Raw genomic sequence first — 23,316 nt, forward strand, 5'->3', positions numbered from 1 at the left:
CAAAATCTTTATATGTAGATGAAATGATCATCTACAGAGAAAATACTAAGAAATCTCTAGGAGCCCCTAGAACTTGTATTTGAATTTAGCAGGATTAGAAAACAAGGTTTATATAAAAATTCAGGTCTATGCATACTTGCTATAAATGAAGAATTGGATATTGAAATTTAAAAGTTATGTAGTAGTTCAAAGGACCTAGAAAAGTAAAATGAAAAAAAAACACTGTTGGAAGATGTTTAGTACCTAATTTTAAGACTTCTTCTAAAGCTACAGTAATCAAGGCAGTTTTGGTGTAAGAAAAGACATATATATCATTGGAATAAAATAGAAAAACTACAAATAGAACCATATATATATGGTCCACTGAGTTTTGAAAGATTATTTAACATTAACATTTTATAGAATATAAACTCAGTTCAAGAGCTGAGGAAGAGATAGTGTTTTCAGCAAATGGCACTAGAACACCTGGTATCCGTATATAAAAAATTGACCTCAACCCTTTATTTCCATACATAAAAATAACTTGAAAGGATCTATGAACCTTAATATGAAAGACTAAAACTATAAAACTTTAAGAAGAAATTATAAGAGAAAACGTTTATGAATTTACGGTAGGCAAGAACTTCCTAGGATACCAAAAACATGATGTATAAAAGAAAAAAATTGATAAATGAGATTCCATCAAAATTTAGAACTTTAAATGACATCGTTAAGAAAATGAAAAGTAGTCCTTAAACAGACCATATTTACAATGCATATCACCTATGACCAGAATTTATAAAGAAGTCTTACAGCTCATTAATAGACAACCCAATTAAAAAGTAGACACAAGAAGATAGTAAATAGCCAGTATAGCACAAGGAAAGGTGTGCAACACTAGAATCAGAAAAATACTAATCAGTACAATAACAAGATTGAGTTATATACACTCATTAGGGAAGGTGAAGTTAAAAAGTTTTAAAAGCCTTGTCATGACTTTTTGTTGGATTCTCCCCCTTTGTGTTTAATTTGTCATGCCCAATGGATTCATTCTGGTGGGCTTCCTGGGGTTGTGATTCTCATTGTCTTTTCCTAGGATATTGTCTAAAATTTTTTGGAGTGCTGGTTTGGTATTCTTGAAATTCCTAGGTGCTCTTCATCATGAAAGTATCTTACTTCTCCATCAGTTTTGAAAGATAGTTTTGCAGGGTACATCAATCTGGGTTGGAGGCTGTTTTCCTTTAGGGCTTGAAATACATCACTCCAAGCTCTTCTTGCCTTGAGGGTTTGTATTGAGAAGTCTGCTATAATTCTGATGGACTTTCCTTTGCATGTGATTTGTTTCTTTTCTCTCACTGCTTGTAGAATTTTGTTCTTCTGTTGGGTTCCTGGAATCCTAACTATTATATGCCTATGTGTAGATTTTTTTTTTTGATCAAGGCTAGTTGGAATCCTGTATGCCTCCCTTATCTTTATGTCAGGTTCTTTTCCCCTGCTTGGGAAGTTTTCTGCCATCACTTCTGTGAACAGATTTTTTTATGTGTTCTGCACTCTCTCCTGTTTCTTCATTGACTCTGATCAGTCTTATGTTATTCTTCTTTGTATCATCTAGCAGCTGCTGGATTGATTTCTTGGTGTCCCTTACAATTTTAAAGCAATTTTTCTTTTCCTGGTTACTAATTGCAATCTTATCTTCTATATCTGAAATTCTATCCTCACATTGATTCATTCTGCTGTGTAGACTTTCAATGGAGTTTTTAATCTCCTGGAAATCTGTTTGCGTCTGTTGTATGGATTCCATTTGTTTCCTATGTTGGGACTCCATCATGTTCCTCAGCTCCTCTATTTTTTTATCTGTATCCTCTCTAGATTTATTAATCCTGTCTTACACTATGGGCACAATCTCTGCTGTTATGTGAGAAATTATTTCTGATTTCATTTTTTCCAGATTCTCTTTTGTTGCCAGTTCAGGGAGTCTAGGTGGTTGAGTATCAGATTGTTCCATCTCGTTTCTCTTTGGGGTTGCTGTAGGTGATCTAGAAGTCTGTTTTTGAGGCTTGTTTACATGTCTTCTCATTTCCATGGGGTGGGGGGATGCTGCTGGCGCCTGCGCAGCTCACCTCCTCTGCCCTGAGAGTGGTGGAATGCCAGCCAGGCAGCCTCCTCCTGGGCACTGGGATTGGCTCACCTCCTCTGTCCTGGGAACAGTGGAATGGCAGCTGGGCAGCCTCTTCCTGGGCGCTGGGATTGGCTCACCTCCTCTGCCCTGGGAGTGGTGGAATGCCAGCTGGGGAGCCTCCTCCTGGGTGCTGGGGTTGGCTCACCTCCTCTGTCCTAGGAGCGGTGGAATGGCGGCCAGGGAGCCTCCTCCTGTGCACTGGGATTGACTCACCTCCTCTGCCCTGGGAGTAGTGGAATGGCAGCCGGGGAGCCTCCTCCTGGGCCCTGGGATTGGCTTACCTACTTTGCCCTGGTAGCGGTGGAATCTGAACTCTTTTGTTTTTTGTACATGTCAGCTTCTCTAAAAATGTAGTGTTTAAGTATGATTAGGAATACAATAGTGAAAAAGTTTCACCAAGCTTTTACACTCCAGCCTTAATGAAAAATGAACAGAACAAGTAAATTATTTCAGAGCAAGAGAAGAAAAAGAAATGTAATATTGAGTAAGATGTCAGGATATGTGCAGCATTACATAAGACACGCAGGGCTGCCTTTCTGAATACATGATGAGAGTGAACTGGAAATGATGAAAAAGAGCAAGTCATGAAATATTCTGAGACGATAGGAACAGTAAGTGCATATTCCTGAAGTGGGAAGAGTTTTTCTGCTCAAGGAGCAAAAAGACAACCCTCTTGAGAAGTTAGATGTAGCTGTGAACTGGCCTGTATAGAATCTTTGTCAGAGCTGTGTTAAAGACATTAGTAGTTATTCCATTTGCAATAGGACACCATTTGTATGTTGATTAAACATACCCTGATTAAGGGGAGTGAAAAGATCTGTTCAAAGGATTACGTCAGCTGCTGTTGGAATAGGTTATAGTTGAACAGGAAGGGAGGTAGGGAGCCCAATTAGGAAGCTATAGCCATAGTGCAGGCAAGATACAGAGGAGCAGGGTAGAGTGGTAAAGATAGGCAAGAGAATTGCTGAAAGCATTTGCTGTTAATGTTACATAATACATTTGGAAGAGAAATTTTGCCTGGATTGACTAGTAAAATTTTATATTTGATTTTCTTCTTCTAACAGTTTGTGTTTCATGTGCTGTGTTTTAGTATGCCCAAGAGTTTATGACTATTTCTTCTTGGACTGGATTATATCTTTCCTGAATTACGTCTTTCTTTATTTAGTGTGTTTTGTTCTTGTTGTTGTTTTTCCTAGGAACTACTATTGATAGTCCTTTCGTAGGAATTAATTTCACATCATGAAGGAATAAAAATTAAATGAAACAGTATTTGTAAGTGAATATCATGAAGAATTGAGAATTCAGCATAGAATTCTCTGCATAGTCTCTTTGTTTCTCCATGATATGTAACAGTGTTGGGTATGAGGTAGTTCTGTAAATATTTTTTTGTTGGTTTTTTTAAACCACTCCCCCAGCCATTCTCTCCTCCATGTTTGGTACAGTGCTTGATTTATTCTGTAGCTTCTCACACACCATTTGGTCCCTTTGGTAGTATACCTTTCTCACTTTCTATCATTTAAATCTTGTTCTTTCTTTTAAAAAATTACCTGAAGATTCCCTCAGTCTAATTCTGTCTCCCTCTATTGTTTTCATTAGAACTTTGATGTGAAATCTTCTATAGGTTTTGTTCAATAATCTGTTCTTTCCTTGCACTTATAATTTGACTCATTTTTATAGTGATGTATAGTTGAAATGCATCAGTTAACTTAAAATGAAAATTAAGAAAACTGGCACTGGGTTTCAGTGATGGGTTATTTCTTCAGGAACTATAGAACAAGTTCCTGCATGTTTTTGTGGTCCCCTGTGATTAACACCATTGTGTATTTCCTACTAGACAAAAATTTTTTAAAACCTTATTAGCTACCATTTATATATAAAAAGGGACACTGAAAGGGATCATTTTAAAATTTAATATTACTCAAGTGGATTCTCTCAAGAATTGAAGAAAAGCATTTGTTCTCCAAATGGCTGGCTTCTTGTTCCTGAAGTTAAGGTTATTTATATATGTGTGTAAATATAAAAGTATGTATAAATATATAATAAGCATATTATATGTTATGAATATATAATATATAAATAAGTAAATGTTATACAATTATAAATATATAAATAAAATTATATAATTTTGCCATTTATATATTTATCCCTAAAATATGAACTATGAGGAATATAATTTCTGTCCTATTTTATGTTCAGTATTTGTGCACTGTTCAGTCTGAATTAGGCTCTGAAGAAGTGTAGTTCATTGGTTGGGTAATTGGGCACTTTGTTGTTACTTCATGGGTCATCTTATTAATTTTGCCTTTTCAGTTAATGGAGAATCATCCTCATCTGCACCAACTGATAATGCTTCCGCCATGGATATTCCTGTAGCATCTGAAGAAACCACTTTAACTTCAAATTGCCCTAGTGCTACCATAGAAGATCCTCCCATTCAACAGATAGTGGCTTCCTCAGAACACAGTGAAAGTGTTCCTTCCTCCAGTGCAGAACTGGAATCTGAAGCTAGGAGCATATTAGACCCTGACTCCTCTAATTCTGGAAGTAATGCTGCTTTTGACAAAATTAGGCATCCAGATGGGTGTATGGAATCTATACGACAGCAATCTGGAAATACCAACACAGAATCTTTGCCATCAGGGTATGTTAAAAATTCTTTTTGAGCATTTGACTTCTATTTAAGTAGCAATTTTTTGATGATACATGACTATTGAATATGTATATGAAATATTTCTGTTGTTCAGAAATTGGAAACCTAAATTGGAATATGATTCTTACTGTTTATTTGTTCCAACACAAATACTTTTGGAACTAAAAGCAATTGCTCATCTAGTTGATGTACATATAATATAAAGGGAAAAGAAAAAGCTGATCTGTTAATTTATTAAGACTCTTGATTTGATTTTTACTTTTTAGCTAAAGTGACCACGGTATTCTGTGTAATAACCACAATTCTCTAGCTTCCCGTATGATCTGCTTTATAGCCCTGACACTTGAGAACAGCTGACCATTCCTTCCTCAGTTAATATTGAGTGCTGAGAATAGTAACCTAAGCCTACGATTGGCTCTAGTACAAATGTGGGTTTTTATTGCTGCTTAGTTTTTCTTAACCTTCTGTAAGTTTCCCTCTGAAATTATTTAGATCCTTGTGATTTTCTTGATAGAGTATTCTGTATGTGAATCCCTTTTGGTCATCTCTTCCATATTTACTTACCTATTTTTTGGTGCTGGTTGCCACTGATACTACTACTAATAGTTAATCATTCATTGTTTCTGCCTTTAAGAAGCTTATGTATAGGTTTAGACTTGAAAACGTCTATATTCAGTATAGTTTGAAAGTGCTGTCATGAGAGCGTAGACAAAGTACTTTAAATGCATCTTGCAGTAGTCAGAATGTTCACTCGTAGCTGTTGAAACTGCCTAGAGATCTCTAGTCTCTAATGGCCTTCATTTTCTCATCACAATAACTGTTCATACTTCCTTCTTAGTTTTGGAATGGTTTTTCTCAGTGGTCTTTACTGTCTCATCTGATCATACCTATGACCTTGTTGTGGTTTCAGCCTTTGGCTTTCTGCTGTATGTGCTTACCCGGGTAGATCTTGTATTCTGTGTCACTTCAGCAGTTAAATCTGTATATATGTCTAGGTCACACCTTTCTCTAAGCTTATTTTCAGCTCTTTATGGGGATCCTCTCTTCTATTTCCACCAGATACTTCAGACCCTATGTTATCTTCCACTTCCCCCTGAGAAATCTCTTGTCTTGTGTCTCCTATGTTTGACAATTTAGTCATTTATCCCCATTCTTCCTTGTGCTGGTTACTCTGATGCAGATGTGAAAGAACCTTATTGTCTAATGAGGGGTAAACAGTCAGTGACTATACTACAGTTCAGTTAAAGTTGTGCCAGCAGTACGTTTAGAATGCTGTGGGGAAGGAAAAAAGGAACATGCATAGAGTAGAGAAGTGGAATAACTTATGCTGTTGATGTCAAAGAATAACTCCTAAGTGGGTTTCTGAAAGAAGAGTAGAAGTTAGCAAAACAAGTAATGGAGGCTCTTCTGAGAATGAACTGCATATTGATATTTCTAGCATCCTTGAAATGAGTATACTGAACTCAGGAATTAGTATTTTGTTATTCAGCATTTTCAGAAGCAAGGAATATAATGCTGAAGAATGAACAGTCCTCTGAAGAATTTTGTATGTTTGCCAAAGGTTTAGGAGGAGTTTTTCCTGAAAAGTGATGGATAAACACTACAGAATTTTAAAGCCAGCTATGGTGGCACACACCTATAATCACAGCACGCTGGGAAGCTGAGGCTGGAGGATTGCAAGTTCAAGCCCAGCTTGGGCAATTATAATGAGACCCAGTCTCAAAAATAAAAAAGGGTTGAGGATGTGGCTCAGTGTGAAGGCCCTGGGTTTAATCTGCTGTATTGCCACCCACACAAAAAAAGCAATGACATAATCATATTTTTAGTTTATGAAGACCATACCTACAGTGATCATGGACAAATTAGGAATTAAGGAGTTAAGATAGCAGCCAGGTTGTTTTATTATGCAGAAAGCAGGCATTCTGGTTTAAAACAGTAATTACATAAGCTTAATTATGTGGAGCCAAATAAATGCTTCGGCATGCCTGTTGCCACTATTTATGATCTTTTCTGCTGGGAAAACTTACAGTAATTTCGATGAGTGTTTTTTAGATCATAAGTTGCAACCTATTAATAGGTTATGATCAGCATTTGAATATAAAGGATCAGTGAATCAGAGTTGTTTCTTTGAAAAGCTGTACAAGATTGATAAATGCTTAGCCAAGTTTACCAAAAGAAGGAAAGAAAAAACCCATATGGTTACAGTTAGAACTAAAAAAGGTAAAATCAGAAGGTACACCATTGAAATTGAGAGGATTATAAGAAACTATATCAAAAACTTATATTCCAATATCATTCTAAATGGGGAAAAACGGAAAGTATTTCCTCTGAAAACAGGAACAAGACAAGAATATTCAGTCTGACCACTCCTGTTCAATATAATACTTGGAAAGTTTAACTAGAGCAAGAAAAAGAAATAAATGGAATACATATAGGAAAGGAAGAAATCAAACTGTTTTTAGAAATGACGTGATTGTTAAATTCAGCAAAGTAGCAGAATACAAAATTAACAAACAAAAATCAGTAACATTCCTGTACACCAACAAGGAACCCACTGAAGAAATCAGGAAAGCATTCCCATTCACAATAGTTTAAAAAAAAAATTAAGCATATAGGAATTAACCTAACCAAGGAAGTGAAAGACCTCTATAACAAAAACTGCAGTATTCTGAAAAAGATAAAAGAGCACATCGGAAAATGGAAAGCCATCCACTGTTCTGGATAGGCAGAGCCAATTTTGTCACAATGGCCATGTTACCTAAAATGATACATAGATTTAATGGAGTCCAAATCAAAATACAAATAACATTCTTCATAGAACTAAAAAAAAATCCTAAAATTTATATAGAACTAGAAGAGTCCCAGAATAGCAAAAGCAATCCTGGGCAACAAATCAGGAAGCATATAATACTGGATTTCAAGATATATTACAAAGCTATGGTAGTTAAAAACAGCGTGGTACTGGCACAAAAACAGACATGCACAGCAATGAAACAGAATAGAGGATCCAGAAACATTCCTAGGCACCTTCAGCCGTCTGATCTTTGACAAAGGAACCAAAAATAAACATTGAAGAAAAGATTTCCTCTTTAACAAATGATTCTAGGAAAACTGGTTATCTACATGCAGAAGGATGAAATCTGATCCATATCTCTTAACCTAATATTAAAGATTAGATATTAAAATAGAAACAGTCTACTGGAAGATAAAATAGGTAAAACTCTTGAAGACATAGGTGTATGCAAGAACTTTATGAACAGAACCTTATTTGCTCAAGAAATACCACCAGCAATCAACAAATGGTACTATATCAAATTAAAAAGCTTCTGCACAGCAAAGAAATAACAGAGTGAAGAGACAAACACACAATGGGAAAAAAAAATTGTCAGCTACTCCTCAGAGGACTAATCTAAAATATATAAGGAACTCAAAAAATTATCCCCTTAATAGAAAATCTCCCAAAATTAGCCCCCAAATAGAAGACCCAATCAAAAAATGGGCAGTCAAAATGCAGAGATACTTTAAATGAAGAAGTACATATGGCCAGTGGGTATGTAAAAAAGTGTTTATCATCTTTGGCTATTAGAGAAATGCAAATGTAAACAAAACAAATGCTGGTGAGGTTGTAGGAAAAAAGGAATTCTTTATTGTTAGTGGAGATATAAAGTAGTGCAATCACTGTGGAAAATCAGTATGGAGATTCCTTAGAAAATTAAAAATAGAGATTCTAGGGCCGGGGATTTAGCTCAGTGGTTCTGCTGCCTGCCTTGCAACTGCAAGGACCTGAGTTCAATCCTCAGTACCAAAAAAAAAAGATTCTATTTGACCCAGCTAAACCTCTTTCCGTTATCTTCCCAAAAGAGTTAAAGACATCATGTTACAATGATGTGTCATACCAGTGTATATAATTGTACAACACATAATAGCTAAGTCTTAGAAAAAGCCCTACCTGCCCATGAACAGATGAATAGATACAGAAAATGTGGTATATACATACACAATAGAGTATCCTACAAAAAGAAGGATAAATTTAGAGTCATTTTTAGGAAAATGGATGTACTGTGAGGCTACAATGCTAAACAAAATAAACACAGGTTAAATATCACGTAGATTCTCTTATAAGAGAAACCTGAACTATAAATAATTTAAGGAGAAAAATAAAGAGAGATAGGAAACAGGGGAAGTAGACTTTGTGGAAATGGAAAGGGGGTTCTGGTTGTGAGCTATTGTTGAGAGAAGCTGTGTTTTAAAGTGTGCTACAAATCACAGATCATTAACATAAACTTTTGCCAGTTTCACTGGGGTTACACTACTGTGCAGCTTCAGATTCCAGCTTTTTAAGAAATGTCACAGGAGATGAAGCTTGAGTCTGTGGTTATAATCTTGAGGTCATGGTTCAGAGTTCTCAATAGAAATCACCCAGTTCTCCTGCAAAAATAAGCATGTCATCAAGATTCAACACCACAGTGGTATCAGTTGTATTTTTTTACTTTGATGGAATTGTGCTAGCTGTTTGTACCCAGGAACACTGAATATTGAACTCTGAATATTACAAGGGCTTATTATAGCGGCTAAGAAATGATGTGTATAGAAAAAGGCATACTTGAGAAATGGGCAGATGGTTTCATTCTCCAGTGTTCCATTTCTCACATCATTTCTTTTATGGCTGTTTCTGCCAAATAAAATGTCATGATATTTCCTCATATCTTTGTCACTAGGACTCAATACCCCACACCAAGTTGAAGTAGGAGAGGTTTATTTTGGCTCATGTTTCAGAAGCTTCTATCTTTGCATGGTCAGCAGCATGGTGGAAGGGACTGGTGGAGGAAACCTGTTCATGACATGGTTGCCAGAAAGCAAAGAGGAGGGATGAGCCAGGGAGGGAGATACTCCATTCCGGGTCATGCCTCCAGTGACCCGCCTCTTCCAGTTACAGCCCCCATAATCTAATCACCTTCCCAAAGCCCCACTTGTGAGAGCATGAAGCTCTTCGGGGGCATGTAGATAAAAATCATCACACCTCATCTAGCTTATCCACTGGATCTGACACTGTAACTTCTGGCTATTCCCCAAAGTCAAGATGATCATAAAAGGTAAACATTTTGTATTGATTTACGACAGTAAGGCAGCCATAAGAGCTCAAATAAAACTCAAAAGTATATTTCCAAAACTGCCTCACAAAGTGGCAAGAACAATTGGATAAGTGTGTTTGAAGCAGGGGAAAGGGTGGAGTATTTTGAGAGGGCTAATGGTTATGTGTCTTTCACTGTAATAAATCTTAAAAATTAAATATTGGGCCGGGGACTTAGCTCAGTGGTGTTGCTGCCTGCCTTGCAAGCACAGGGTCCCAAGTTCGATCCCCAGTACCAAAAAAAAAATCAAATATTCACCCTATTTTTAAAATCACACCCATATAGATGTTCAAGGAAATTATATGCAATCTAGAATTCTGTATCCAGCTATACTGTTGAGTCTGTACATAAAATAAATACATTATCACACCCTAAGTTTCCAAAAGTTTACTTCCCATGTCTTCTTTTTAGGAAACTAAGACTCAGTGTTTCTTCAAAACTGGGTAATGAGAGTGAAAGATCTGGGATTCAAGAAGTGGGGGGTCTGAAAGGAGAGGAGTGAAAGGAATGCCTGGACCAGTGGTGGGGGAAAGCGCTCACTGGCCTGGCAGTGGGTCTTGCACTCCCTCTATACAAAGCTCATCAGAATGCAGGAGTATCAATAATGAGATTGAACATTCCGGGAGAGTATTTATGCTGCTGGAAAAGTATCAGAAGTTTCCTTCATAAATACATAGAAAACAGCCACATGAGAGATGAGCGAGTTATTCCAGCTAGAAGCACTTTTTTAAAAAAGAAATCATGGCATATTCTGTGGCTCGGAGTCAAGGAGAGTTTACATAGATAATAGTTAAAATGCAAGGTTATATATAACTATTATCTGTATAAACTCATTTGGAACAGTTGGAAGGAGAGTGTTTGTATTGTGTTCAAGGAAGAAACCTACACCTTTATCTTTCATAGTGAGAGGTCAGTACATTATGTTTGAAACTAAGTAAGTAATAGTAAGTTAAGCGCCTTAGTGAGAAAAAGAGGTAGCCAGGCATGGTGGCGCATGCCTATAACCCCAGCACTCAGGTGGCTGAGGCAGGAGGATGGCTGCAGGTTTGAGGCCAGCTTAGGCTACATAGTAAGTTCAAGGCCAGCCAGAGAATAGACTAAAACTTTGGGAAATGTTGCCTTTGCAGAGTGGAAAATGAAAGAAACAGGAGACACTGTTTTTTGCAAACAACACCGTAGACTATGTGAGGATTTAAACTGTGGTGCAGAAAGGTTGAAACTAGGGAATATTGCTATAAAATAGCAGTAAAAATTTAAAGACTGATTATGGAAATTAATTCCAAAAAATAGCAAAAGTACCATTAAGTTCTTGAAACTTGATCAAGTTATTAGGTATTCATTTGATTTTGTTACCTAAGCTTCCATACAGATAAATAGCTCATTGATATAGAGGTATGTTAGAGCTATTTCTGAAATGCCTTTAAAATGAAATTTCATGTTTCAATTCTTCCTGTGAACTTTCTTAAATGAAACAAAGTAATGTGAACCTCGAGGTTATTTCTGGTGAAATATTTTCAAAGGATTGTCTACATTTATTTCAGTGTAGAATAGTATGAATGTTCTTATGGAGTGTTATACCACAGTGATTTTTTTAAATTGATAAATGTGATAATTTCTGTGATTCTGAGTAATTGTGAACTTTAGGGATCTTTATTGCTCTTTTTTTTTTTCTTTTTGGTACTGGGGATCGAACTCGGGTCCTTGTGCTTGTGAGGCAGGCGCCCGAACCACTGAGCTAAATCCCCGGCCCCCTTTATTGTTCTTAGTTACTACTTAAACCTTTTGTGACTTAGGTTTGTTAGATGTAGCTTAAACAAATTACTATTTTGTGCCTATGTATCATTATGTATATAGATGGGTATAACCTAATTTAGGGAATAGCTTTAATATCAGTAGCTTGTATATGACCTTAGTATATGAAGATAATCTGAGGAAAACAATTTAATAAACTAAAGCCTCTGAGAATCAGTTAAATTTAACTGGGCTTCTGTGTTTAAGTGAAAATAAAATATTTTCAACTTGTTTTACTAAAATCAAAAACAAGAAGGTTAAACTAAAAAATACCAGCTTTTTATTTATTTTTATATTTTTTCTTCAGTATATTAAGTTAGTAGAGAAGAAAAGGCAGGGATCCTAGAGAAGAAAATTAGGAGTGCGGAAAATAAAAGATGAGGAGTCTTTGACACAGAACAGGAAAAAGATAAAATTATGATGCCCATAAATTCAGAGGCCTATGAAAACCAAGAGCAGGATGGATGTGCACAATAAGAAACTGTATGCACAAAGATTAAAGAATTGTCATGAAGCAGTTGTCATGTAAAAAAATCTTTCACATGTGTATTTTTTAAAATCTAGGTGAAATGGATCTTACTTAATGACTTTTATGGCTTGGACTTGATTATATTTTTTGTTTTCTAGTAATTTGGAAATTTTTTAACTAGTAACTTAAAAATTTTAGGTATTCATCCCCTCTACTAATGAGTTAATATTTGAGTTCCTAGTACTATTGCAAAGAGGGAATAATTGTGAGATTAAAAACCACAAATATGGGCCGGGGATTTAGCTCAGTGGCTCCACTGCCTGCCTTGCAAGCCAAGGACCCAAGTTCAATCCCCGGTACCAAAAAAAAAAAACTCCACAGATAATTGGTAAAACAAATATCTTTATACCTTTATCGTGTGTGTGTGTGATCTATATATATGTATGTACCTGTGTGAAGTAAGATTTTTAATTTTCCTGATTCAGATTGTCCTAATCTATTGCTATTTATTTTGTACTTTTATTAAAGGTGGGAACAGAGAAAAGATCCTCATGGTAGAACCTATTATGTAGATCATAACACTCGAACTACCACATGGGAGAGACCACAACCTTTACCTCCAGGGTAATGTAGTATTCTTGTGTATCTTCAGTTGTGTTTTTATCACACGTGTGTGTGTCTTTGTGAAATCACACGTGATTAAAAATTTTAAGTTTATTTAATACAGCATAATATAATATAATAGGCTCTTGCGATAAAATTTAAGATAGTCCCCACCAAATTTCTGGACAGTAGTTTTAATGAAATAAACTCCATATAGTGGTTATAAATGTATGGGTTAAATGAATGACCATAACATGGTGATCCTATCTGTAATTAAAATGAACCTTATGGTTTGCTTATTGCAGTATCAGGTCCATGTTTTCTAATAAGTTCTTATTTAATACTGTAGGATCAAGGCCTGAATACTTTCTTCCATAAATGAGACATATCTCACAAAAATCTGGAAGGACAGCTACTCTTGACTTTCAGAAACATTAAAAAATATATTACAGGTATAGACAGTGTGTTTAGGGGAGGAATATTAATGGTATAATTCCATGAGCTGTCAGTTCAATAAGGGATAGTTATGAAAGAATACAAAGGTGTAAAGGAAGATCATTTTGTAAATGACCTTGAAATATAACCTAATACCATGAACTTTATTTATTATGTAGTAAAAATATTTTACCAATTTTAGGCATAAAATAATGTAAGTTAGCTTGTAGCCATCTTTGTAGATAATTTTCATAACATATAAACTATTGTAATGTCTCCAAGTTATTAAATCTTATGAAATAATAGAGGTTAGAATACTGTGGAGAAATATACATAAGTGTTATTTGACCCCATTGTATTTTTAATATGTTACAGACAGAATTTCAAATTAGTTGCTGAAAGGATTCTAAGATAGTTGTTGTAGTATAAGTTAATGCCAAAATTTTATTCAATAGATCTCAGATAATGTGGGAAAAGTGAGAAGTGAACTCAACCCTGGAGCCTGAGCAGCATTGTGGTTGATAGAGAGTTAGGGATGACCTTGTGTTCTGCTGGAGTATTGAAAGAAAGAAGCACAGGACATACTTGAAAACAAGAGGTAGTTGTTTGGCTTTCGTATAGGGCCTTTGATGGATCTCAGGAAGATGACACTGAAAAAGTAGATGTGTTTATTTTCATCCCATGCCAAATTGCTGTAGTGGGTAGAATGACATGATTCCATCTGCACTTCAGGAACATAACTTGGAGTACATACAATATCAGGAAGGTGAGTTACAAAGCAACAGAAAGAGTTGAGGTGATATTTTGAAAATGGGCAGTGGTCAAATGGCAGATTGTTCGGAACATAAGTAAGCTCTCTCAGGAAATCCTTATCAGAAAAAGAGGGAGGAAGGTAGGGTTGAAACTGAAATTGTAGAATCAGTCATCTCTTTGTAAGGCAGTCTTTAGAAGTCGTGTTAGTGATAGAATGGTAATTTAGCTAAAATACATATTTCATTTTATATGAAATATAAAAATAAATTTATAAATTATTAGAATAATAAAAATTTTTTTCAGTTCTTTTATCATGTCTTGGACTGATTTTTAAATTATTTGAGTGAAGAATTAACTGTCTTTAAGTTTCTTATGTTGAAAGAATATTGTTTAATTCATTTTTATTATTGCTTATTTTATTTGTGATAGTTGGGAAAGAAGAGTTGATGATCGTGGAAGGGTTTATTATGTGGATCATAACACCAGAACAACAACATGGCAGCGGCCTACCATGGAATCCGTTCGAAATTTTGAACAGTGGCAATCTCAACGGAACCAGCTACAGGGAGCTATGCAACAGTTCAACCAGCGATACCTCTACTCGGTAATTATAAATACACCTCAGTCCCTCACACATTTGCCATTTTCTAGAATGCATTTCAAGATTTTTTTTTTAGTTAATCTTTAATAAATGTTTCTGATATATATAAGCATTTCCAAAAATTTTCAGGTTTTGGAGAATTTCAGATTAGAAATGAATGGTCAGTGTGTATATAGCATACAAGAAATTATGTACTGTTTAGATTTTGATGCTGTGACTTAGCTGTGGGCAAAAAACCCTTTGGGAAATGAATTAGGAATTAGATATGTTTCTGCAGATAAAAATCTCCTTTAAATAACTGAGTTTTAGCTATCTCAATAGAACAGCAAATCTAGGGTCTAGGACAAATACTGCATTGGCTCAGCAGTGCCATCAAATACCCAGAATCTTTCCGCCTCTTAGCTCATCAATCCTTATCGTGCATCATGCCCATTATTTCGTGCATATAGAGCTGATGCTCTCTGGGCCTCACTTCCAGGGGCTAGAACATAAAAAAAACATAAAGGGCAATTGAGAAGGAAGACAACTTTGGTCTAGCTATCTAATTATAATGTATATGCATACATAAAAATTGTTTTTATATGTGAATATACAAAAGGTACTAAGAAAAAGATAAAAGTTTATTTCTGTAAAGATGATTCTAAAGATACTGGTTTTACTAATAGACGTTTGTTTTAAAGAGCACTATGACAGTTGTTTTATGTCAAGTAAATAAGATTCCCTCATGTAAATACCATAATTTTCTGTGTGCTTTTCATCTGTGTCATTTCACCCTATAGATTATTATGGAAGGACTTCTGGAGATTAAAAATACTGATAAAAATATATTCTTTTCTGATTTTTTTTTGGTACTGGGGATTGAACTTAGGACCTTGCGCTTTTGAGGCGGGTACAGTGCCACTGGGCTAAATCCCCAGTCCCCAAAATATATTCTAAATTATTTTAGAAAAATAATTTGATCAATTAGTTGAATGCTCTTACCTCATGACATTTGTAGAACTTGGTGTCTTAGAATTACTGTTTATATTCCTTTATCATAGATTTTTGAAGTGTGACTCTACCAAGTGCTTATCTTCTTCCTGTTTTTATATTAAAATACTGTTACTTTATTTTTTTACTCCAATGCCTTTACCAATCAGGCTTCAATGTTAGCTGCAGAAAATGACCCATATGGACCTTTGCCGCCAGGCTGGGGTAAGCTGATATTGTGTTGGTAAAAATATCTGTAAAATGTATACTTATATCAAATAGGCATTAAATGTTATACTCATTTTATTTTTAGAAAAAAGAGTGGATTCAACAGACAGGGTGTATTTTGTGAATCATAACACAAAAACAACTCAGTGGGAAGATCCAAGAACTCAAGGGTATGTATGTACACTACAGCCTTAGGTGTAAGTCATCTTCATATATCTGCAGATAGAATCAGTGAACCTTGAGTGCCTAGACAGTACTCACCTGAGATTGTAACTTTTTATGTTTTAGTTTGCAGAATGAAGAACCCTTGCCAGAAGGCTGGGAAATTAGGTATACTCGGGAAGGTGTTAGGTACTTCGTTGATCATAACACAAGAACCACAACATTCAAAGATCCTCGCAATGGGAAGTCATCTGTGTAAGAGAAAACCTAAAGTTCTCTTTAAATGCTGCTTTTTGATTCTGAAAGTAGTATCATAGTACACCTATCTTTGCTTTTATTCCAGAATGGATTTGTGCCATGTAATTCCCTAAATTATTTATATTATATACAACATATAATAACAATGGCAAACATATACATAGTAGTTACTACATGCCAAAGGTTGTTCTGAGCACTTTATATGTATTAGCTCATTTTATCTTTAAAAAATGAGATAGATACTTTATTTTCCTCTTTAGTAAGTAAGGAGACAGGTGTAGTGAATATACCTAAGCGCTGAGTCATAAGGCAAGTAATGGAGCTGGTTCGAGGCCAAGGCAGTCCATCTCTAGAATCTGCTCTTAGCTACCACGTCATACCACTGCAACAACAGGAAATGAGACACTCAGCAAAACTGAATTGCCGGGTGGATTCCTTAGTTAAGAAGTTGACAGATCTCTCTTCATCCCTACTCTTAGTTGTAATGTCTTTGTATCACTAAGAAAAGTGAAGCAGTCTCCACAAGTCTTTTGCAAATTCTCACTATCACATCTGCTACTCCAACTGGTATTTATCCTGTGTTCTTGTGTCAACTTGAGAACATATCCAGAATCCAGCTACATCTCATGACTTCCCCTGTCACCACTCTGGTCCAAGCTGTTACTGTCCTTCACGTGGAGTGGTAACAGAGTCTACTGTCTGTTTGCTTTCTCTTGACACTTTATATAGTGTTATGTGATTCTCTAGATAGCACAGAGACTGGTTTTATAAAAAAAAAAATCTAAATGTCATTCCTTAACATAAACCCCTCAGCGGTTTCCATCTCAAGCATGGTAAAAAGCAGTCTTTACAGTGGGCTCTCCAATCACATATAATCAGACCCTGTAACCTCTTCAGCTTCAGCTCATTTTCTCCTTCTTGTTCACTCTGCACTAACTTCATTGGTCACCTTGAACATTTTAAACTTCCACATCTGAGTATTAGCCCTCATTCCCTCTGCTAGGTATGTTCTTTGTCTGAATATCTGTATGAGTTATGCCCTCTTCGTCTTTATGTCTGTGCTCAAATGTTAAGTCCTCTATGAACCGTAATCTGTTAACCCTTTTCACAGTTGCAGAATTATTCTCCCCGTACCACTTACCATTTGTCCTTTTAATAAGGCCTTTTCTTTTAAAGGGAGTGATTAGACACACACCATATATAGTTACACATTTATGCTTACTGATTGTGTTTCTTGTCTGTCTCTCTCACCAGTGTATAAGTTCCAAAAAATAAGTTCTCTCCCTAGTGTATAAGTTCCATTTTTATCTGTCTCATTAACACGTAATGCTTTCACTGTCTAGAACTCCAGGTACAGGCTGTGTGTTCAGTAAATATTTGTTGGTTGAATGAATTCATTTAAATGTAGCACCACAAGGGAACATTTCTCATCTATTCTAAAATGTTCTCTATGATCGTAGAAGTTCTTTGTGCCCATATGTTAGGCTGTTATGCAGGAGGCAGGACCCTTGCCCTCTCACTTTGAGTTGAACCATATTGTAAGCTCTACATTCCTAACTGGCTCCCATCATGTCTTTTCTCTCTCTAAACATCTAAGTCATGTAACTTGAATATCACCTGTTCCTAGGAATTTGATTTTGCTTTGCTTATTATCTCAAGCAGTATGTATTTTGTTCAGATTAGTTTTAAGGTATGGTGCAATTTCAAAAAATAAATAAATAAAAAGAAGCTGGGGATTTAGCTCAGTGGTGCCGCCTGCCTGCCTGCCTGCCTCACAAGCACAAGGTCCCGAGTTCGATCTCCAATACCAAATAGGTAGATAGGTAGATAGATAGACAGACAGGACACAATTTCTTTCCATGTCTCTTTTATTTAGAGGCTCTGTCCTTGGATTTTAAGGATTATCAAATAGTCTGCAGTTAACATTTCAGTTAACTACATAACAAAGACCTAGGTAGACTAACAAAGACTGCATGCAGTCTCTCCCTCCATGTGTGTTTTGTCACTGTAACGTACTCCTCCTGGCTCAGATTTCTATTGACCCACTAAATGTACCTTTATTCTTCTCCCAGCATGTAATTTAACTTTCCTTGGCCATATATAGGACTCTGGTACACTCTGGTTTCATAGTGAATATTAAAGATTTATTTTATTATAAATTAATGTTTGTTTCTGTTTTTCTTTAGAGCTAAGGGTGGTCCACAGATTGCTTATGAGCGCAGCTTTAGGTGGAAACTTGCTCACTTCCGTTATTTGTGCCAGGTACTATAGTGGTAAATAAATCTTATCTTTATAATAATTTAGTGATATCTTTATACTATGTATATACTATGGCTTATATATGATATATTTTTATTTTTAGTCTAATGCATTACCCAGTCATGTTAAGATCAATGTGTCCCGGCAGACATTATTTGAAGATTCCTTTCAACAGGTAAGGAAGATTTTATCAAAATAAACAATACTATGCACCTCATTTCATTCTATACAGCTAAAGGTAATTAGAGTTTTAGAAATTTAAAAGAATAATAATGACTTCCACATCTTGATGGCCATTTTAATAATAGTTATATTAAACCTCCCCATGTATTGAGTGATTGTCATTTGCAAATAGTTATCTGCTCCTCACATCATCCCTTTGAGATATAGCTTCTGTAATTGTCTCTTTTTAGATAGTGGAACTGAGATGGAGAGAATCATTCACAGATTGAGATGTATCCCTATTAAAATAAAGCTTAGGCTTTTGGAGCAAGTTGATCTCTTTTAGCACTACTTCTAACAAAAAAGTTTGATAAAACTAACAAAATCACATAGTCCGTTTGACTATTCTATTAATAATCCTAATGCTCATTCCCACCTTTGTCTTTTTAAAAGCAACCTTTTCTGAGCAAAATATGTCTGCCCTTCCTTAGTCATCTACAGAAGGTTTAAAAACAATACTGTTCATTTTTTATGGTGAAGTGGAGAATTTTCTAAATATGACTTGTCTCTCCCCTCCCAAGTAGGAAAATAATGAACCAAACATCCTTGTGTACTTAGGTACATAAGGGAGTTTAATTTATTCTTTGTATAGGCCAAAATGGAATAATAACATTGAAATTCTTGTTTAATTTTACTAGCTGTTAAACTTTGGACAAGGTAGTTAATGTAGCTATTAGCAGAACTTTTCTTGGGGTGGGGATGCGTTAGTAAATTCTTAGCAAAATAAATGTTTCAAGCTTCCAAGCAGTTTATTTAACCCGTGTTTCAGGTGACTTTACTAAGTTTACATCCAAATTCATGGCAGCCTTTATTTTGCTTTATACTCTCTTGGGGAGAATCATGATATGGTTTTGAACACGTGCGATTGAACCAATAACTGCCCCTGAAGGAGCCGTATTGTTGAGCTGTGCTCTGACCTAGACCTACCAGTCTTGACTATGTTCTGACATATGTGTGATGGAAGTAATTCATTCTTACTGAAAATAAAGCCTACCCACTAGTAAGATTGATGTAAGCTGTTAAAGATTATGAAACTTTTGGAGCAGGTTTTAAGATATATTATCCTGCATACAAATGTATCATGATATAAATGATTTTAGACAAGTTCTTTCCTACTAAGAAATAGAATGTGTGCTATAAGTTCTTTTGCCTCTTAAGTTTGCTATCCAGAAAAATCTGCAAGTTACCTATTTAAAAAACTACAGTTTTTTTTTTTTATTGGTACATTTTAAGTATACAATGTAATGACATTCATCATTGGAAATTTGCACCTTTACATAATCTGTCTTGGTTCTTATTTTTCCCCATTCCACTGGCCTCCCTTCAACCCCTCCATTCTTCCCTACTTACAAAGACTTTCCATTTCTTCATTTTCTCATACTAATTCCATTCCCTTCTTTCCTTTCCCCTCCCCCTCACATTTCCCCTTCCCCTTTGTGCCTTTTCTTCCTATTTCACATTATCTATTATACCTTTCAGGCCTTATTTACACTTTCAGTTTCTCACTCTAGAGAAACTATTTGGTATTTACACATGTGTGTTCTGTTTATTGAGTTTTGAAAGATTATTTAACATTAGCATTTTATAGAATATAAACTCAATTCAAGAGCCGAGGAAGAGATAGTGTTTTCAGCATACGGCACTAGAACACCTGATATCTGTATATAAAAAATGAACCTCAACCCTTTATTTCCGTACATGAAAATAACTTGCAAGGATCTGTGAACCTGAATATGAAAGCCTAAAAGTATAAAACTTTAAGAAGAAATTGTAAGGGGAAAATATTTACAAATTCAGGGCAGGCAAGAACTACCTAGGATACAAAAGACATGATTTATAAAAGAAAAAAATTGATAAATGAGATTCCATCAAAATTTAGAACTTTAAATGACATCATTAAAATGAAAAGTAGTCCTTAAACAAACCATATTTACAATGCATATAACCTATGACCAGAATACATAAAGAATTCTTAGAGCTCATTAATAGACAACCCAATTAAAAAGTAGACATGAGAAGATGATAAATAGCCAGTACAGCACAAGGAAAACTGTGCAACTCTAGAATCAGAAAAATACTAAGCAGTACAATAACAAGATTGAATTATACACTCATTAGGGAGATGAAGTTAAAAGTTTTAAAAGCCTTGTCATGACCTTTTCTTTTTGTTGGATTCTCCCCCTTTGCATTTAATTTGTCACACCCAGTGGATTCGTTCTGCTGGGTTTCCTGGGGTTGTGATCCTCATTGTCTTTTCCTAGGGTATTGTCTAAAATTTTTTGGAGTGCCGGTTTGGTATTCATGAAGTTCCTGAGGTGCTCTTTATCATGAAAGTATCTTATTTCTCCATCAATTTTGAAAGATAGTTTTGCAGGGTACATCAGTCTGGGTTGGAGGCTGTTTTCCTCTAGGGCTTGAAATACATCACTCCAAGCTCAAGCTCTTCTTGCCTTGAGGGTTTGCGTTGAGAAGTCCGCTGTGATTCTGATGGGCTTTCCTTTGTTTGTGATTTGTTTGTTTTCTCTCACTGCTTGTAGAATTTTGTTCTTCTGTTGGATTTCTGGAATCCTAACTATTATATGCCTATGTGTAGTTTTTTTTGATCAAGGCTAGCTGGAGTCCTATATGCCTCACTTATCTGTATGTCAAGTTCTTTTCCCCTCCTTGGGAAGTTTTCTGCCATCACTTCTGTGAAGAGTTTCTTTATGTCATCTGCACTCTCTCCTCTTTCTTCATTGACTCCAATCAGTCTTATGTTATTCTTCTTTGCGTTATCTAGCAGCTGTTGGATTGATTTCTCGTGTTTCTTTACAATTTTAAAGCAATATTTCTTTTCCTTGTCACTAATTGCAATCTTTTCTTCTATATCTGAAATTCTATCCTCACATTAGTTCATTCTGCTGCACAGACTTTCAGTGGAGTTTTTAATCTCCTGGAAATCTGTTTGCATCTGTTTTATAGATTCCATTTGTTTCCTGTGTTGGGATTCCATCTTGTTCCTCAGATCCTCTATTTTTTTATCTGTGTCCTCTCTAGATTTATTAATCATGTCTTGCACCATGAGCAAAAAATATTTGCTGTTATCTGAGTAATTATTTCTGATTTCATTTTTCCCAGATCTTCTCTTGCTGCCTGTTCAGAGAGTCCAGGGGGTTGAGTATCAGATTGTTCCATCTCGTTTCCCTTTGGGGTTGCTGTAGGTGATCCAGAAGTCTGTTTTTGAGACTTGTTTACGTGTCTTCTCATTTCCACGGAGGGAAGGGGTGCTTCTGGTATCCGCGCAGCTCACCTTCTCTGCCCTAGGCACTTGGGATGGCGGTGGGGGAGCTTCCTTCCAGGTGCTGGGACCGGCTCGCCTTCTCTGCCCAAGGAGCGTGGGATGGGGGTCAGGGAGCTTCTTTCCGGGTTCTGGGACAGGCTCACCTTCTCTGCCCCAGGAGCTTGGGATGGCTCAGCATTTCTGTTTTAAGATTTAGATGGTTAATCCATTTTGATTTTAGTTTATTGCATGGTGATAGATATAGGTCTAATTTTAATCTTTGGCAAGTTGAAACCCAATTTTTCCAGCACCATTTATTAAAGAGGCTGTCTTTCCTTTAGTAAGGGTGTTTGGCTCCTTTGTCAAAGATGAGGTGGCTGAGTTTGGATGGAGTTGTTTTCTGCATTTTCTAATCTGTTGCACTGGTCCTCCGATCTGTTTTTTTGCCAGCACCGTGCTGTTTTTAATCACAGTAGCTTTGTAGTATAGTTTCAAGTTGGGGGTTGTGATATTCGCTGCCATGTCTCTGTTGCCTAGAATTGATTTTGCTATTCTAGGTCTCTTCTGGTTCCTAATGAATTTTTGGATTGTTTTCTCAAGGTCTGAAGTATGCTGCTGGGATTTCAATTGGGATTGCATTGAATCTATATAGCAGTTTTGGAAGTATGACCATTTTCACTGTGTTGATCCTTCCTACCCAGGAGCAAGGGATGTCTTTCCATTTTCTGATATCATCATCAGTCTCTCATTTCAGAGTGCCATAGTTTTCAGAGAAGAGGTCTTTGATTTGTTAGGTTGATTCCTAGGTATTTCAATTTTTTGGATGTTATTGTGAAAGGAATTGTTTGCCCTATTTCTCTTTGAGTGAGTCTGTTGTTTGTGTAGAGGAAAACTATTGATTTTTGTGTGTTGACCTTTTATCCAACTACTTTACTGAATTTGGTTAAGTCTAAAAGACTTTTGGTGGAGTTCTTGGGGTCTTCTATATAGAGTATCATGTCATCTGCAAATAATGACAATTTGACGTCTTCATTTCCTATCTTTATTCCTTTTACTTCTTTCTCTTGTCTAATTGCCATGGCTAATGTTTCCAAAACTATATTGAACAGGAGTGGTGATAGTGGACATCTTTGTCTTGTTCCTGATTTTAGTGTGAAGGATTTCCTTTTGTGACCATTTAGTATGATACTGGCTGTTGGTTTTTCATAGATGGCTTTTATCAGATTGAGGTAGAGACTGTTTATTCCTATTTTTCCTGTGATTTTTATCATAAATGTGTGTTTGATTTTTATCAGATGCTTTTTCTGCATCTATTGAGATGATCATGTAGTTTTTGTCCTTGACTCTATTGATATGTTGTATTACAT

At 35.8% G+C, this 23,316-nt stretch overlaps 1 protein-coding gene across 7 annotated transcripts in view; it reads left to right on the top strand.

Annotated features, from left to right (window-relative positions):
- Wwp1 (WW domain containing E3 ubiquitin protein ligase 1) overlaps positions 1-23,316 on the top strand; it is a 106,543-nt gene that overhangs the window by 58,284 nt on the left and 24,943 nt on the right. For all 7 annotated transcript variants that reach the window (XM_087190553.1, XM_021255968.2, XM_087190554.1 and 4 more), the window contains 8 exons: positions 4,469-4,799; positions 12,729-12,824; positions 14,421-14,595; positions 15,732-15,786; positions 15,875-15,959; positions 16,078-16,206; positions 18,396-18,471; positions 18,572-18,643. In XM_087190553.1, the coding sequence (XP_087046679.1) occupies positions 4,469-4,799; positions 12,729-12,824; positions 14,421-14,595; positions 15,732-15,786; positions 15,875-15,959; positions 16,078-16,206; positions 18,396-18,471; positions 18,572-18,643 (1,019 nt within the window). The remainder of the gene's footprint in view (positions 1-4,468; positions 4,800-12,728; positions 12,825-14,420; positions 14,596-15,731; positions 15,787-15,874; positions 15,960-16,077; positions 16,207-18,395; positions 18,472-18,571; positions 18,644-23,316) is intronic.

The sequence above is a fragment of the Heterocephalus glaber genome, unplaced genomic scaffold, assembly GCF_053883595.1.
Source record: "Heterocephalus glaber isolate CG9 unplaced genomic scaffold, H.glaber_assembly_v1.0 deba00001553, whole genome shotgun sequence".
NCBI lineage: Eukaryota > Metazoa > Chordata > Mammalia > Rodentia > Bathyergidae > Heterocephalus > Heterocephalus glaber.